At 42.2% G+C, this 15,810-nt stretch overlaps 1 protein-coding gene across 7 annotated transcripts in view; it reads left to right on the top strand.

Annotated features, from left to right (window-relative positions):
• The window catches only part of RPRD2 (regulation of nuclear pre-mRNA domain containing 2), a 90,956-nt gene extending 79,640 nt beyond the window's left edge, over nt 1–11,316 (top strand). For 3 of the 7 annotated variants that reach the window (XM_072769334.1, XM_072769333.1, XM_072769335.1), the window contains 2 exons: nt 266–466; nt 4,622–11,316. In XM_072769334.1, coding sequence (XP_072625435.1) covers nt 266–466; nt 4,622–7,395 — 2,975 coding nt within the window. In that variant the 3' untranslated portion in view covers nt 7,396–11,316. The remainder of the gene's footprint in view (nt 1–265; nt 467–4,621) is intronic. The other 4 variants (XM_072769339.1, XM_072769338.1, XM_072769336.1 and 1 more) reach the window with 2 other exon arrangements.
• The last annotated feature ends 4,494 nt before the right edge of the window (nt 11,317–15,810 follow it).

Raw genomic sequence — 15,810 nt, 5'->3', positions numbered from 1 at the left:
TATAGAAAAAAGAAAAGTTTCCTTTAGTCTCTTTCTACTGACTTTTAAAACAAATATGTATGAAAAGAGCTTGTTTATTTTAAGGGTGTTCCAAGTCAACAGGAGCAGATTTTAATTAATTTTCAGTTTTTCCTTTGTACAAGCCATGATATGCCTTATTTGTGGATCTGTCACAGAAGCATTCCTGTTTGAGTGAGTGGAAAGTATCACAAATTTAATGGTCATTTTGAGTCGCATTTTCTTGAGTTATTCTTTTTGCCACCAGGGGTCAGTCCTGCATCAAGACCTTCTCCAGGAACTCCAACAAGTCCCAGCAACCTCAGCAGTGGCCTGAAAACACCTGCACCTGCCCCAACAACATCTCACAACCCTCTGGCAAATATCCTCTCGAAGGTGGAGATCACCCCAGAGAGCATTCTGTCTGCTCTTTCTAAAACCCAGACACAGTCGGCCCCTGCGCTGCAAGGTAAACTGACATGGGCCAGAGGGACTGGAGTTGTGAATGCTTGGCTTAACCCTGGATTCCATTTCTGAAAAATCCAAAGCCATGAAATGTATAGTACAGTTCGTTTATTATCTTCTTTATATTTATTATGGCATTGATAGAATTAGAAAATGTCAAAGCTGAAAGAGAATACTGTCTAGTCTAATCCCCTCTTTTTCAGGTTAGGAGATTGAGGCTAGTGAGGTGATGTGATCTGCTTAAGGTCACACATTTATCTATTCAGTGATGAGCTGAGACTAAAAGCCAGGTTTTTTGACTGGAGTACAGTATTCTTTGACCTACAGCATGACCCCTCACCCCCCTGCCCAGGGGCTGCATTTATGTAAGCTCTTATGGAGCTATGTTGAGATTTACATTTTTAGTGTTAACCAAATCTAAAGAAAGTTTAAAAAGGTCACTCTACTATCAAAAATCTTATGAGATGGGTGCCTGTGTGGTGCAGTCTGTTAAGTGTCCCACTCTTGGTTTTGATCATGACTTGATCTCAGGGAAGTGAGATCAAGCCCTGTGTCGGGCTCTGCACTTAGCATAGAGTCTACTTAAGACTGTCTTTCTCTCTTCCCTCCACCCTTTTTTCTTTCCCTCTCTCCCTCCTCTTTCCCCCTCTCTCCCTCCCTCCTTTCTCTCTCTCAAATAAATGTAAAAAAATATTATAAGGCAAAAAAAAAATATATAAGGCATGACTTTCCTTTTTCATATCCTAATGTTTTATAGAGGCCTCTATTATAGGTACAGCACATCTTTTTTGTGTTCACCTACCTATAATATCTACCTTATTTGAACCTCTCTATTCACCTTTGCTAATTATGTACTTTGTGTCTAAAACTGTCTGCTTCTAACTTTTTTTCATTAAGTTTATCTGCTCTCTCTTCTCAGACCCTACAAATACCGACATAATCTTTATTTAGCACCTAAGTATAATTACGTAATGAATTTCATATAGCAGAGCGGTATATATATACATGTATACACATATGTATATATGTATGTATATATGTATACATATATATGTATTGTGTGTGTGTGTGTGTGTGTGTGTGTATATATATATATATATATATATATAGCCATTTAACTCTCTATAGAGGTTCTCATCCAGGAGCCTCCAGGGGACATTTGTCACTATCTGAACACATCTTTTGTCACAGCTGGGGTGGGGGTGGGAGTACTACTGCATCTAGTAGGTAGAGGCCAGAGATGCTATGAAACATCCTGCATTACACAGAACAGCCCCCACAACAAGAATAATCCAGCCCAGAGTGCCAGTAGTGCTAAAGTTGAAAAACTCTGCTTTATATGAATATAAAATATATCCATTCTGTAAATGGATCACACTAGATTATAGTGAACTTTGCCTTTAGATATTGGAGAATTCTGTTACACAGAATTAAATACTATTAACTAGTAATCCACAGCTGCCATATATTGGCACCAGCAATAAAGGATTAATGATGTACTACAGCATAGCTAATAGTATGAATTTTAGAGTTAATTAGTCTGAGGGATTGGCATGGTTCTGATTTCTCCTTTCAAGGCCCTCTTCTGTCACCATCCTGCAGTTATGGTAAAAATGTTGAACTCATTTGTTTTTATTAGCCTCTTACATAGATATAATAATATTTACAGCTTTTCCTTTCAGTAGATTATTGTACCAGTGTTATGTGGACTTTCTCATCAGGCAACATTTGAACAGAACTAGGTGTGTTCTGACAGAATGTGTTTCTGGAGACCCCAGAAAACAACCTCTGTGGAGTAACAGCATAGTTCATCACCTTTCATTTCCTTGTGGAAAGTAGAATTCTTGACTTTTAAAAGAATTTGCCCAGCAGCTTAAATAGATGCATTCTTAAAAGACTATAAAAGGGATCTCTTACAATCTGATTGTGTCACCCACAGCTATTATTCACAGATACTTAATACAAAAGAATGAGTTCAATTGGCAAAAGGTCCATAGAGTATGATTGAGATTGAAGAAAAGTAATATTTAGTAGTAAGAGACTATCTCACCTATTACCAGAAATCTGAGAGTGTCTATCTTTACAAGATTTCATCCCACAACATCCGAAAGATAAGCTAAAATATCTTTTAAAAATCATATGACATCATATATCACATTCTAGTACGTGAGGACTTCTGTTTTTGGTATGAACAGTGGCTACTAAGAATTAAATGAAACTGTTAGTGGTGGAAAGTTATATAGCCAGAGAACTTTTTGGAAATGAAATGTGGATTTTATTTTTTCTGGGGGTAATTGAAATAAACGATATTTCAATTATTCAGATATTAGTGAATATCTAATCATGCACTTATTATATAGAAGTAGTTGGCAGTTAAAAATATTCCCAGGATCCCTGGGTGGCGCAGTGGTTTAGCGCCTGCCTTTGGCCCAGGGCGCGATCCTGGAGACCCGGGATCGAATCCCACGTCGGGCTCCCGGTGCATGGAGCCTGCTTCTCCCTCTGCCTGTGTCTCTGCCTCTCTCTCTCTCTCTCTCTCTCTGTGTGTGACTATCATAAATAAATAAAAATTAAAAAAAAAAAAAATATTCCCAGGTTGGGGGCGACCAGGTGGGTGCAGTCAGTTGAGTGTCTGACTCTTGGTTTTGGCTCAGATGGTGATCTCAGAGTCGTGAGATCAAGCCCTGTGTCAGCCTCCTCACTTAGCACACACTCTCCCTCTCCCCCTGCCCCTCCTTTTTTTCTCTCTAAAATAAATAAATAAACCTTTAAAAAAAAAAAAAAAAAAAAACTGTTCCAAGGATGGAATGATCTCAGAATTCTTCAGAGCTTGAGTCTCTTAGTAAATATCGGATTAAAATTAAAATTTTGAAGTGTTTCTTTGTTTATTAAAGTATCCTATGAAATACTATTTTCTTTGACCATAACATTATGAAGGAATAGTTTTAGTATATGACTAAAAGCTATAAATTTTGGTGAAGTATGCACAAAAAGTTTTCATTTATAACCAGAAATTGGGTGAATTTTCCAAAATACGAATTTTCCAAAACACTTTGTCAAGTATTTTTGTAAAAAATTTTCTACAGGAGCAGTTTGCTTTGATGGGACTTCAGCCTTTGCCCCAAAGAATTCTTTCTCAGAGCTTCTGAGGTTTTGTCTTATCAGTGAGTAGGGTTGAATCTCATCAGTGTCAACCTGGGTAGATGAATAATTTGTGAATTTTCTAAGCTATTAGGTGGTCTAGCTTTATAATTCTTTGTAGTGTGTGTTTGTATGTTTACTATTGCTACATTTTACAACCAAAAATGATAGGTAAAAGCATTGATTCCCCAAAGTCTAGCAAGAGATACTTGAAATAAAATGACCCTATTGAAATAAATTTCAGGGGCAGCCTGGTGGTGCAGCAGTTTAGCACTGCCTGCAGCCCAGGGTGTAATCCTGGAGACCTGGGATCGAGTCCCACGTCGGGATCTCTGCATGGAACCTGCTTCTCCCTCTGCCTGTGTCTCTGCCTCTCTCTCTCTCTCTCTCTCTCTCTCTCTGTGTGTGTGTGTGTGTGTGTGTGTGTGTCTCATGAATAAATAAAATCTTTTAAAAAGACATTTAAAAAAAAAGAAATAAATTTCAGTGATGCGTATTCTCTCCACACACCCCCGCCCGGTCTCTCCCTCTTTCCCTCAACAGTGCCCATTAACTTATTAGAGATAATTGCAGAGGCTGGAAAGGAAGGATTGGACAGAATATCTATTTGCACTTAGAGAAACAGTTCCACAGATCAAACATTAAGAAATACTGGCTTAAAGTGTTATTTTAAGGATAATTTTGCCTCCTTTCTTTTCCTGCCTTGTCTTGTTTAAAACATGAATGATTCTGACACGAAAATCTCCCCTTTCCTGTTGCCTTTATTGTGCCACGTTGAACTTACTTAATAGCTGTACTACAAACATTTCAATAATTTGCTCTCTTTATATTGAGAAATAGGTCCAGTATTTTCTATGACAGTTCACCATTGGTTGATTGGTCTAGATTCCCGTTGGCCTCATATTTTAATGTCTGTCTGGTTCCCACTGGAATGAATGAGAATATCTAATCAGCCTACATTGTTTTTATTATAAGGTAGGCAGTTGTTCTTTTTAACTCCTCTAATCTGTTTCTACAGGCCTGTCATCTTTACTTCAGAGTGTTACTGGGAACCCAGTCCCAGCCAGTGAAGCTGCATCCCAGAGCACTTCTGCTTCCCCTGCCAACACCACGGTCTCTAGTGTAAAAGGAAGAAATTTGCCCTCCAATACCCAATCCTTTATTCCCAAAAGCTTCAACTATTCTCCTAATTCATCAACTTCTGAAGTCTCTTCAACATCAGCCAGCAAGGCCTCAATTGGGCAAAGCCCAGGGCTTCCAAGCACTACTTTTAAGCTACCATCCAACTCGATGGGGTTTACAGGAACCCACAGTGCAAACCCGGCTGCCGCACCTACTGAAGTTGCCATATGCCAATCTTCAGAGATCTCCAAGCCAAAGCTGGAGTCCGAGTCCACCTCTCCAAGCCTGGAAATGAAGATCCACAACTTCTTAAAAGGTAATCCTGGTTTCAGTGGCTTAAACTTAAACATCCCAATCCTGAGCAGCTTGGGGTCCAGTGCCCCAGCAGAAAGCCACCCCTCAGACTTCCAACGTGGCCCTACTAGCACGTCAATCGACAACATTGATGGAACCCCTGTGCGGGATGAAAGGAGTGGGACACCCACCCAGGATGAGATGATGGACAAGCCCACATCCAGCAGTGTAGACACCATGTCCCTGCTTTCTAAGATCATTAGCCCTGGTTCCTCAACACCCAGCAGTACAAGATCACCACCCCCTGGGAGAGAGGAAAGCTACCCCCGGGAACTCTCCAATTCTGTACCTACATATCGACCTTTTGGTTTGGGCAGTGAATCACCCTATAAGCAGCCTTCTGATGGAATGGAGAGACCATCTTCCCTGATGGACTCTTCACAGGAAAAATTCTATCCAGATACTTCTTTCCAGGAAGATGAGGATTACCGAGATTTTGAGTATTCAGGGCCTCCACCCTCTGCCATGATGAACCTAGAGAAGAAGCCAGCCAAGTCTATCCTGAAGTCAAGCAAGCTTTCTGATGCCACCGAATACCAGCCAATCCTCTCCAGTTATAGCCACAGGGCCCAAGAATTTGGGGTAAAGTCTGCCTTCCCTCCATCTGTAAGGGCCCTCCTGGACTCTAGTGAGAACTGTGACCATCTCTCCTCTTCCCCTGGGCTATTTGGTGCCTTCAGCATAAGAGGGAGTGAACCGGGGGCTGACCGGTCGCCATCACCGAGTAAGAATGATTCATTTTTCACCCCTGACTCCAACCACAATAGCTTGTCTCAGTCTACCACTGGGCATCTCGGTTTGCCACAGAAGCAGTACCCAGACCCTCCTCACCCAGTCCCACATCGTTCCCTTTTCTCTCCGCAGAATACCCTTGCCGCTCCCACGGGCCACCCACCCACACCAGGCGTGGAGAAAGTCCTGGCCCCCACCATTTCCACCACGTCGACGATTGAGTTTAAGAATATGCTTAAAAACGCCTCCCGAAAGCCCTCAGATGATAAGCATTTTGGCCAGGCCCCCAGCAAGGGCACTTCAAGTGACGGTAGCGGTCTCTCAAACCTCACCCAGCCCAGCTTGACAGCCACTGATCAGCAGCAACAAGAAGAGCACTACCGCATAGAAACCCGAGTCTCGTCCTCCTGCTTAGACTTGCCTGATAGCACCGAAGAGAAGGGGGCCCCTATAGAAACCTTGGGTTATCATAATGCAGCCAATAGGAGGATGTCAGGGGAGCCCATACAGACCGTAGAGTCCGTCCGAGTTCCTGGGAAGGGAAATAGAGGACACGGGCGCGAGGCTTCAAGGGTGGGTTGGTTTGATCTGAGCACCTCAGGCAGCTCCTTTGACAATGGCCCCTCAAGTGCCTCTGAGTTGGCATCCCTTGGGGGTGGGGGCAGCGGAGGCCTCACTGGCTTTAAAGCGGCACCATACAAGGAACGGGCATCCCAATTTCAGGAAAGTGTCGGCAGCTTCCGTTCCAACAGTTTCAACTCAACATTTGAGCATCATCTCCCCCCATCCCCCTTGGAACATGGGACACCCTTCCAGAGAGAGCCAGTGGGGCCGTCATCTGCCCCACCTGCCCCTCCTAAGGATCATGGTGGTATCTTCTCTCGAGATGCACCCACTCATCTACCCACTGTGGATCTTTCGAATCCCTTCACAAAGGAGGCGGCCCTGGCCCATGCTGCCCCACCCCCTCCTCCTGGAGAACACAGCGGAGTTCCTTTCCCCACCCCACCCCCTCCTCCACCCCCTGGGGAACTTAGCAGCAGCGGTGGGAGTGGTGTTCCCTTTTCTACTCCACCTCCTCCTCCACCCCCTGTTGACCACTCTGGGGTTGTACCCTTCCCAGCCCCACCACTGGCAGAGCACGGAGTGGCGGGAGCTGTGGCAGTATTTCCCAAGGACCATAGTTCCCTCCTTCAAGGGACCCTGGCTGAGCATTTTGGGGTGCTCCCAGGACCTAGGGACCATGGGGGCCCCACCCAACGGGACCTCAACGGCCCTGGCCTTAGCCGTGTACGAGAGAGCCTCAGCCTACCCTCCCATTCTCTGGAACACCTGGGCCCAGCCCATGGAGGAGGAGGTGGGGGAGGCAGCAACAACAGCAGTGGCCCCCACTTGGGTCCCTCACACAGAGACGCTATCAACCGGAGTGGTATGATTTTGCGGAATCCCCGGCCAGACTTTCGGCCTAGGGAACCTTTTCTCAGCAGAGACCCGTTCCACAGTCTAAAGAGACCCAGGCCACCTTTTGCTAGGGGCCCTCCGTTCTTTGCACCAAAACGCCCATTCTTCCCTCCCAGGTACTGATGGAAACCAAGGGAAAAGCATTTTGAACAGTCTAGAGAGCATTGGAAGTAGGAGTTTGGTTTATTGTTGTTTTTGTTTTCCTACCTTTGATTTTTTTTTTTTTTTAATGACAAAGGGCCTCCCTTCCAAATTAAAAAGTCATACATGCTTACATTTCACTATTCCATTCAGTCCTCCCTCCCACTGCACTTACCAACCTTCCCCAAGCTACTTGTATTTTAAAGGGATGGGGGGCGGGCAAAGAAACACAACCAAAGCCACTTCATTGGCTGGGGGTTTGAGGGGTGGGGGTGGGGGAACAAATCTTATTTTGCCCCATTTATTGAAGAGTATTACTACATTTGAAATAAAATTTCCATCAGTACAGAGAATAACATGTGCTATGTTGGGATGTTATTTTGGGCTTGGCTTATCAAGTAGCCAATAGAAGGATTCCTGTCCCCTTCTCTCTCCCATTAAGTAACTACTGTGACCAGTGTGGCTCCTTTTCCTGTATGCTCTGTGCCCTGCTGACAAGCCAAAAGATGTTGCAAGGGAGGATAGGTGGGAAACCATAGACCTGTCAAGTTTGTTTTGTTTTTAAAGACATATTGAAATTGGATTCTTTACCTTTCTCCTAAAATCCCAATTAAAAAAAAAAAATCAGCCTCTTCTTCTAAAGAACCATCAGTGACTAACTTTGAGGAGATACAGATTTCATTCTATCCCGGTAAAAATTATTCCTCTTTATCCTTGGAATGAAAGAGCGGTGGCTGGATATAATCTCCAGGTTAAAATAAGGTGTAACTCCAATACAGAGTTACAGAAAGGAACCATCAACCGTGTGATGTGACCTGCCCATCCCTCATAAATGAGAATGGGAAACTCTGAGTTAGTTTGACATGTCTTGCACCAAGCTCTTGCTTCCTGCTTTTTTTGTTTGTTTGTTTGTTTTTTTGCTTTTTTTTTTTTTTTTTTTGTGAATGACTTTTTCTCAGTTTTCATTTCTGCTTTGGCCAGAAAGAAAGCCATGTAAGTTGACAACTGATACAGAGGCACAACTGAAATTATTCTTAATTTTTTTATTAATGTAATAAGTAGACATTTTTATCATGGTGCCTCCCTAATGTGATATTTGTTGGTGATTTTTAGCAAAGGTTAACTACTAGGGGAAAGGAACTATTGGTCTGTATCTTTCCTCCTTGCCCTAGTCCTGGATTTACTCCTGTTCTTCGTATTTCAAAGGAGGAGGTTCAATAGCCTCTTCCAGTGCTTTACACCTCTTTAGGTGTGTCTTAATGACAAGTGGGTATTACTATGCATATCTTTACAGAGAACCAGGAGGGCCTGAGAAACCCAGACTACCCCATTCTACAGCTAGCAATCTGTCACATTTTAAGGCTCAAGGCTTGTCCTCACCTTCCACTCCCAATAGGAAATAATGTTTCTGCCCTTAGTCATTTTACACGAGAAGGGTGTGCTTTCCTTCTCCCCAAACAGAAAGGCTTCTTTGTATTTCTACAACTAAAACTGGGAAAAAAGACAATCAGTATGCTTTTAGTGTCTGTTAACTTTAAGAACACTGAAAAGCAAAGATTGCTTTACTATTATTTTGTATTATTTACTGTCTTACCCCAGGGTATACACACTGGTAATCTCCAACTAGATAAATAAAACTGTATGTGGTGGGGTTTTTTTAGGGAATCCTAGCAAGTTTCATATTTTCTTCCAAGGGAGCATAGAACTAACTGTAGGAAGTATGAGGATTGTTTTGGATTCCTCTAGTGAAATATTTAAAGATGGGGGAGAGTGGACAATACAGCAACAGAAGATGATTCTTTGTGTCAGAATAAACCTGGTTTCAGATAGCAGCTTAAACCAGTTGTGGGTCCTAGTTTGGGAGTTTTTGTGTAATTTATTCCATGTTATTTATTTGGGCTTGCCATGTGTTCTGTGGTCAGGAGGCTGCAAGTCCTTCATCTTCCTGATGGCATTTCTGGTCTTAAGTCAACTGTTCTGTCTTTGACCCTCTCCAGCCTCTCTGCCCTTTAGCTCTCCCCACAAAAATGCATGATACCATGACTTTATGTGTGGGATGGGGTATATAGTGTAGCAAAGCAAAGAAACAATATAGTTATCTTGAGTCCTGAGACATTTGTTTAGGGGAAAGTGTGATTGAGAATAAGGGTAAAGGTTGGGGGAGGGGAGGGGAGTTCTAATTGACTCAAAACTGAAACTTTTTTTGCAGAAATTAAGTGGGATGTTTTTCATTCTAGAATAAAAGAATGTGAATTCCTTCTGCTGCTCTTGTTTAAGCTAAAAGTAGTGTTTACTTGAAAAGGCTCTCTATTTGATTTTATCAGAAAATGTGGGGATGTCAGGAAAGTGGCTTCCTGAATGTTGGGGCAGGGTAATTGTCCTCAAAAGCATGATGACTAATACATGGAAAGGAAGACCTTGTACAGTTTAAAAGATGGACTTTAAAGGGTTGGTGTTTTTTTGCAAGGTGTTTTGTTTTTTAAGCTACAAAATCCTCATTGAGTTTGTTTCGGGATGGAAGTGAGGATTTGTATGTGACTGTCAGCTGTTAACTTTAAGTCTGTCTACAGCAGTAAATGAAGACGACAATGTATATATGTGATATAGTGAAACAAAAAAGACAATTCTGGTATTCATAACATGAAACAAAGGGGTTTTATCCTTTCTGTGTCTGTGATTTAAAACTCCATGCCCATGCTCTGACTTTTGTATTTCAACCTGAATTTAAAAATGTAATAAATAAGATTTTTTTAAAGAAAGCATAATATAGTGTGTCTTGGCAAGGACATGATATATATGAAAGCAGAATATGCAAAGTTGTTACTAAGGTCCTTGGTGCTCACTGTAAAATCACAGACAGAGAATTGGTCGGGGGGTCGTGAATACACTGGTACCACTTAAAGCTCAGTGATACTATCAGAAATCAAGTCCTTAAGTATTGTATAAGAGTTTACTCTTAAGTCAGCTTAGATGAGAGCCCTCTCTCCCTGCTCCCTTTTCCCCTCCCAAAAGGTGAGCATAAATAGAATTTGGTTTGATGCCAGGGAAGGTAAAATGATCAGAGAGTAGGACTTTGATCCTTTCCGATCCCAGGAATACAATGTTTGTGATATATATATGGTACAGCTAACCTATCTAGATAATGTGAATATGCTAAACTTCCTAATTGCAGAATATTCACTATCAAGCCTGAAGTTACCGGTTCATGCAGAATTAAGCTTCAGCTGTTAATTGTTTTGAAGCCGCTGTAAATTACTGCTTTTTCCCCCTTTTCCTCCCTTCCCCCCTTTTTTGAATGGGCGGGAATGCCTGTTAAGATTAAAATTAGATATGTTGGATGATACTCTCGACGTGTTCAGTGTGGAAAACAAAACAAGTACATGCTTTAGAGGCAACAACAATGAAATCCTTTTGAAATGTGTATTAATATCATTTAATAAAATAACTAGTTCTGAAGGTTTGACATTTTTCTTTGAGATTTGGGGCTTTGACCAAGGGCTCCTGGCTCCTGTGGTGAGTGCAACTAGAACGGAACTTCTCCGGAAGCTGAAACTGCTGCTTTGCGGAGCGGGCCTATGGTTGGAAAATTTAAATTTTCTACGGCAAAGACCCTACTACATGACTGTCCAGGGCTGAAGGTGAAACCAACAACAGGATGCAGAAAGAAAGCCTGGATAGATCTCTGAAGATCTGATTGTATTAGCTTTTTGATCTAAATGCGAGGGGTATCAAGGGGACCATGTGTGTGCCTGCACATTTCTGAGGCACACAGATACCACAGACCACCCTTGTCCCTTCTTTGTGACCTTGCCTCTCTTCCAGCCGTTCTTCCTTTTTTCTTTTTTATCTTTGTCCCCAATACTATGTTTTTGTTCTCCAGTTTAATAAAGTATGGTTTCCTTTGTTGTGTGGTTGGCTTCCCCACACACACACACATTGATCTCATCCAGGTGTCCCCTTTGACTTCAGCATTCAGTGTTCCTGAAGGCAATTTGAGCCTCTCAGATCTCCATGACCTTGTGGGTTTTCTGTTTGATCCTTTGTGTAACTCACTTTTGGAAAGGGATGGTGGGTGGGGTGAAATCATGTTCAAGGAGTGGTTGATAATGAGGCGGGATAATACTGTATGGATAATTATTTGTGTATGTCTTCAAAAAGTTGTACAATTGCCAGCAAAGAAGCATTTTTAAAGCAAGCATAGAAGGGGCGCCTGGGTGACTCGGTTAAGTGTCCAACTCTTGATTTTGGCTCAAGTCATGATCTTCAGGGTTTTGAGATTGAGCCGCACATTGGGATCCACACTGGATGTAGAGCCTGCTTAAGATTCTCTGCCCACCTCCCTCAAAAAAAAAAAAAAAAAGATTAAAAGCACGCATAGAGTTGGCAGGGGTGGTGGTAGTAAGGGGTTCCTTCTGGTCAATTCTTTGCCCACATCTACCCATCTTGCTGTATGTTGGCAATCTGTCATACATAAGCCACACTTAACCCCTCTCTTGCCCCATCCCTTTTTCATACCCCAGTGAGGTTTAATAAATGGAATGTTGGTGTTAAAGGATAAAGAAAGAGTCACCACATCTAGAGCCCACCTGGGTCAGTGGCAGGGTAGAAGGCTTTAAATAGCAGCCTTCGTTACATGAAGCTACATGTGTGTGTCACCAGACACTTAGGAAATAGCCTAGGAACACGCCCAATATATAGGGTGTACAATTGTACTGGCTGCTTCTGGAATCTGGCTCACCCTTTTTCTTGTCCCCACTTGGAACCTTGACTTGCCCAACTGATTTCTTTCTCCATCTCCAAGGAAGCCACAGCTTTTAGACTTCTATAGTGGTCTTTCTGGGCGTGTTGAAAATGCCTAATTTCATCCCCCTAAATTGTCTTATTTAAGCCAATCTTACATAAGAGGGATGAGTTACCCCTCATGTATGTAGACAGTAACAAACACCATCCAAATGGGTGTTGGGGTATTGGGGCGTTTCTCATACTTGCTTATGAGTAACTGTATAGACGAGTCCCATCCCCTGCTGTTCACAATTGCTGAGTAATAACTCATTAAGGCTTCATAGACAAAGCCACAAGAGATTCACCTGCAAGTGAGATAGCAGCTCTTAAGTAAACATCCTGTTCTCCCTTCCCCCTTGTACAAGTAAGGAGAAGCACACACTCTTTAAAGGAAAGGAGCAAAGTGCTAATTACATCTGGCTGTTAGGGGGAGAGGAAAACATTTTATGCTTAAGAGTCTGCAGGAAAGCCGGTAAGAAGCCTGGGATCTATTTAGGAATTGATACTGCAATTACTTTATGGCACTTTATCGTATACCTTTATTTCTTTTTTCTATCTCCCTTTGTTCATACTGTAACAAGAGTCAAAAGTTGAAAATACAGATGTGGGTGGAGGGACTAGTGAGCAGTGGCCAACAGAAAACACAAGTGCAGGCTGCAGGTTTCTGTTTGATTCAAAAGCGTGCTGGCTAAACCAGTCGGCCCTGGGTCTGTTGGGGTCATAGCAAATTCGATGTTCCAGCAACTTTACTTCCTCATCCCCATTCTGTCCCCTTTATTTTTGTGAATTACTCAAATCCTTTGCTGCATAATTTGTGGGAAAAAGGAGCTCAGAGAACTTGAAACATTCTACATTTTACTAGCTGTATTTTGGTTGCAGTGGGTAGAAAGAAATGAGATGCAGCATCCAGTTCCTTGTTTCTTCCCTGGCTAGGAATCCTTTACACTTAAGATCCTCTATCTTCCAGATAGCCAATCATTGTCATGGGCACTAGAGATTAGTAAAGGATTAATCTGAAACTTTATTGGGTAATGGGCCTTAGTTGTACATTGCCTTATAGAGTTGTATCTAAGACCTTTCACATTACTTTGTGCTTGCCTTTTTATCTCAACATCAACCTAAGCTGACATCCCTGCACTGGTGCCAGACAAATAGAGTTGTCTTGGAGAAGGGAAGGTGTAGTAGAGATTCTAGGTAAGCCAAAGGCTCATCCCTGTGCCTTGGTAGGAAGCTTCACCCTCCTTTTTTATCAGCAAATGTGGCTGGACTTACTGTTTTTGGCATCTTTTGTTTGTTTGTTTGTTTGTTTGTTTGTTTTTGGCGTCTTAAAGCAAAGTTAAAAGTTTGTCCCCATCCTACATCTCATCACTAAGGAATTTGTGTGTGTGGGGGGGGGGTTGTTTTTTGCTTTTAAATAAATCTAACCTCTCTACACCACCTACTGCACTTTTAGCCACTTGGCTAGTTCTCTGGGCTTCAAAAGTATTTAGTGACAATGACATAAACCTTTCTTTATATATTCGACTCTCTTACATTTCCTTTTTTTTTTTTTTTTTTTACACTTCTGGTATCTTTTCTTGGGTGCAGGGAAATTTTGCGAAGAGCTAAGATAGACTTGGAGGTATATGCCGATGACAAGAGGAATTGGACTTTACCTTCAATGGAGAGTATTCTTACATATAGTTTAGGTATACAAAAATAATACTTGTTCAACCAAAGCTTTAGCTAATTTGTGATGCTGATTCTAAGAGTAAAGCTGAGAATTTTTAAAAATGTGACCAGTGCTCTTGGATACCCTTAACTGAGGATTGCCTTTTCTCTGGACTCTGAAATCTGCTGGCATTATTTTCTCATACTTACTTTTCCTTAACTTTGATTAGAGAAAATCTAGTTAGATGCTTTTCTTGGCTTATCTTCTCCCTGTATATTTAAGGCCTCTTTGGCCCTCCAAGTGACGTACCTTGCAGAAAAAGAGCTCTGCGATGCATTAGGACTATTCCAGTTGCTGAAAGGTGGCATGGCATAACGCAGGTTTTGGATTCAGATGGGCTAGAGCTAGGGCTAGGATTTGACTTCTCTGAGGATCATTTTCCATGTTTTAAAGGGAACATAGGAGGAGCTATTGTCAGGGTTGTTCTTGAAATTAAATATGATAGGTGTAGCACTTGGCACATAGTAGGTGTTCAGTGATATTCTGGGTGGAAGGTAAGAGCAATTTTAGGGATAGACGTTTTCCAGACAGACTAATGGGTTAAAATTCCTGAGGCTGACACATGATAGTCAGTGAGAAGTCAGAAATTGTAAAAGAACTGGTGATTAATGAATAGGCTGTAGCTAGCTTGCTATTCCTTGATGGCTGGCTGGCTTGTTGCTACAAGAAGAATAAAATAACTCCTAACATTCCTTCCTCCACTGCCACACAAGTTACATAGGTGATGATGTTAGTCATTGATTGATGGGCATCCTATGAGCCCTCAGTTCAGGACATTGCACACAGTAAGTCAGTACATGTTTGAGGGATGAGTACAGGGAGCTGCCATGATTGTGTAGCCTATTTATTCTACCATCTTTCTACTATCCTAAAAGAGGACAATGATTAAAGAATGTATGTGTCAGTAAATGTATCCTTTGGAGTTTTAGGTCAATACAGTTATTGTTACATTCTTAATTCAATAATTATTGAGAACCTATCACTTTGTTACCTGCAATATAACATTCCCATTCTTTTGGGTGCAAAGCCATCGGAAAAGTTCTGCCTGTTGTTACACTTTCTGAATGTCATTTTAAATCCTGTCTGCCTTTTACCAACCCTCCAGACCACCCCTCCCACACACAAGTAATCTTCCTCTTCCACAGTCTTGTCTATTTCTTTTTGTATTACAGGGTGTCAGCAGATGGAACCAGATCCAGAGTGGTGCCTGTGATTCAAGTCAACTGCTGCCTTCACCAGAAAGAACCTCTGGCCTCTGGAAGCCTAGATTAAACAGCTTTCTCTGACAGCTCTTCCAACACAATCCTTGATTCTATCAGCACTGGAAACTTGAGAACCATCTCTAACCATCCCCACCCCCAGGTGAGGGGATGAAGGGGAGTTATTGAGAACATTACAGCTGCCCCCCAAGTCCATTTCCCCTCCTACTTTACCACAAATGTGACCGTGTTTCAGTTTTTACTTTGCAAAATAAATCAAACATGCCTAGTCCTCTGTGCTAGATATTGCAGGGAGTGGGAAGAGAAGAGATCAAGGAAGTGGAGAGCTAGGATGGAAATGAGAGGCAAGGTCTTGTGCAGGAAGCAGACAGCTGAGGTTCTGGGGTCAGGCATCTCTTTCTGAAGTGATGGGGAGTACATTGGAAATCAACCCTACTGTTAGAGAAAGCATGGTGTGATAGAAGGGTGTACGAATTGGATTCAAAATCTTGAACCAGCACTTACTCTTTGACCTTAAGTCACTTATCTTCTCTGACCTTAAAGTCTCCCATCTGTAAGATTAAGAGGTCTTTAAGGTCCCTCATAAACACTAGGACTGTGAAGAGATTCCAACAAGTGCCCCCCGCAGATTCTCTGCCCCAGCCCCAAAGTCGTTGAATTCATTTATTCTAATTGCTTGTCACC

The sequence above is a fragment of the Canis lupus genome, chromosome 12 (genome assembly GCF_048164855.1).
Source record: "Canis lupus baileyi chromosome 12, mCanLup2.hap1, whole genome shotgun sequence".
NCBI lineage: Eukaryota > Metazoa > Chordata > Mammalia > Carnivora > Canidae > Canis > Canis lupus.
Note: the sequence above shows the minus strand (reverse complement) of the source record. Positions and strands in the feature narration are given on the sequence as shown.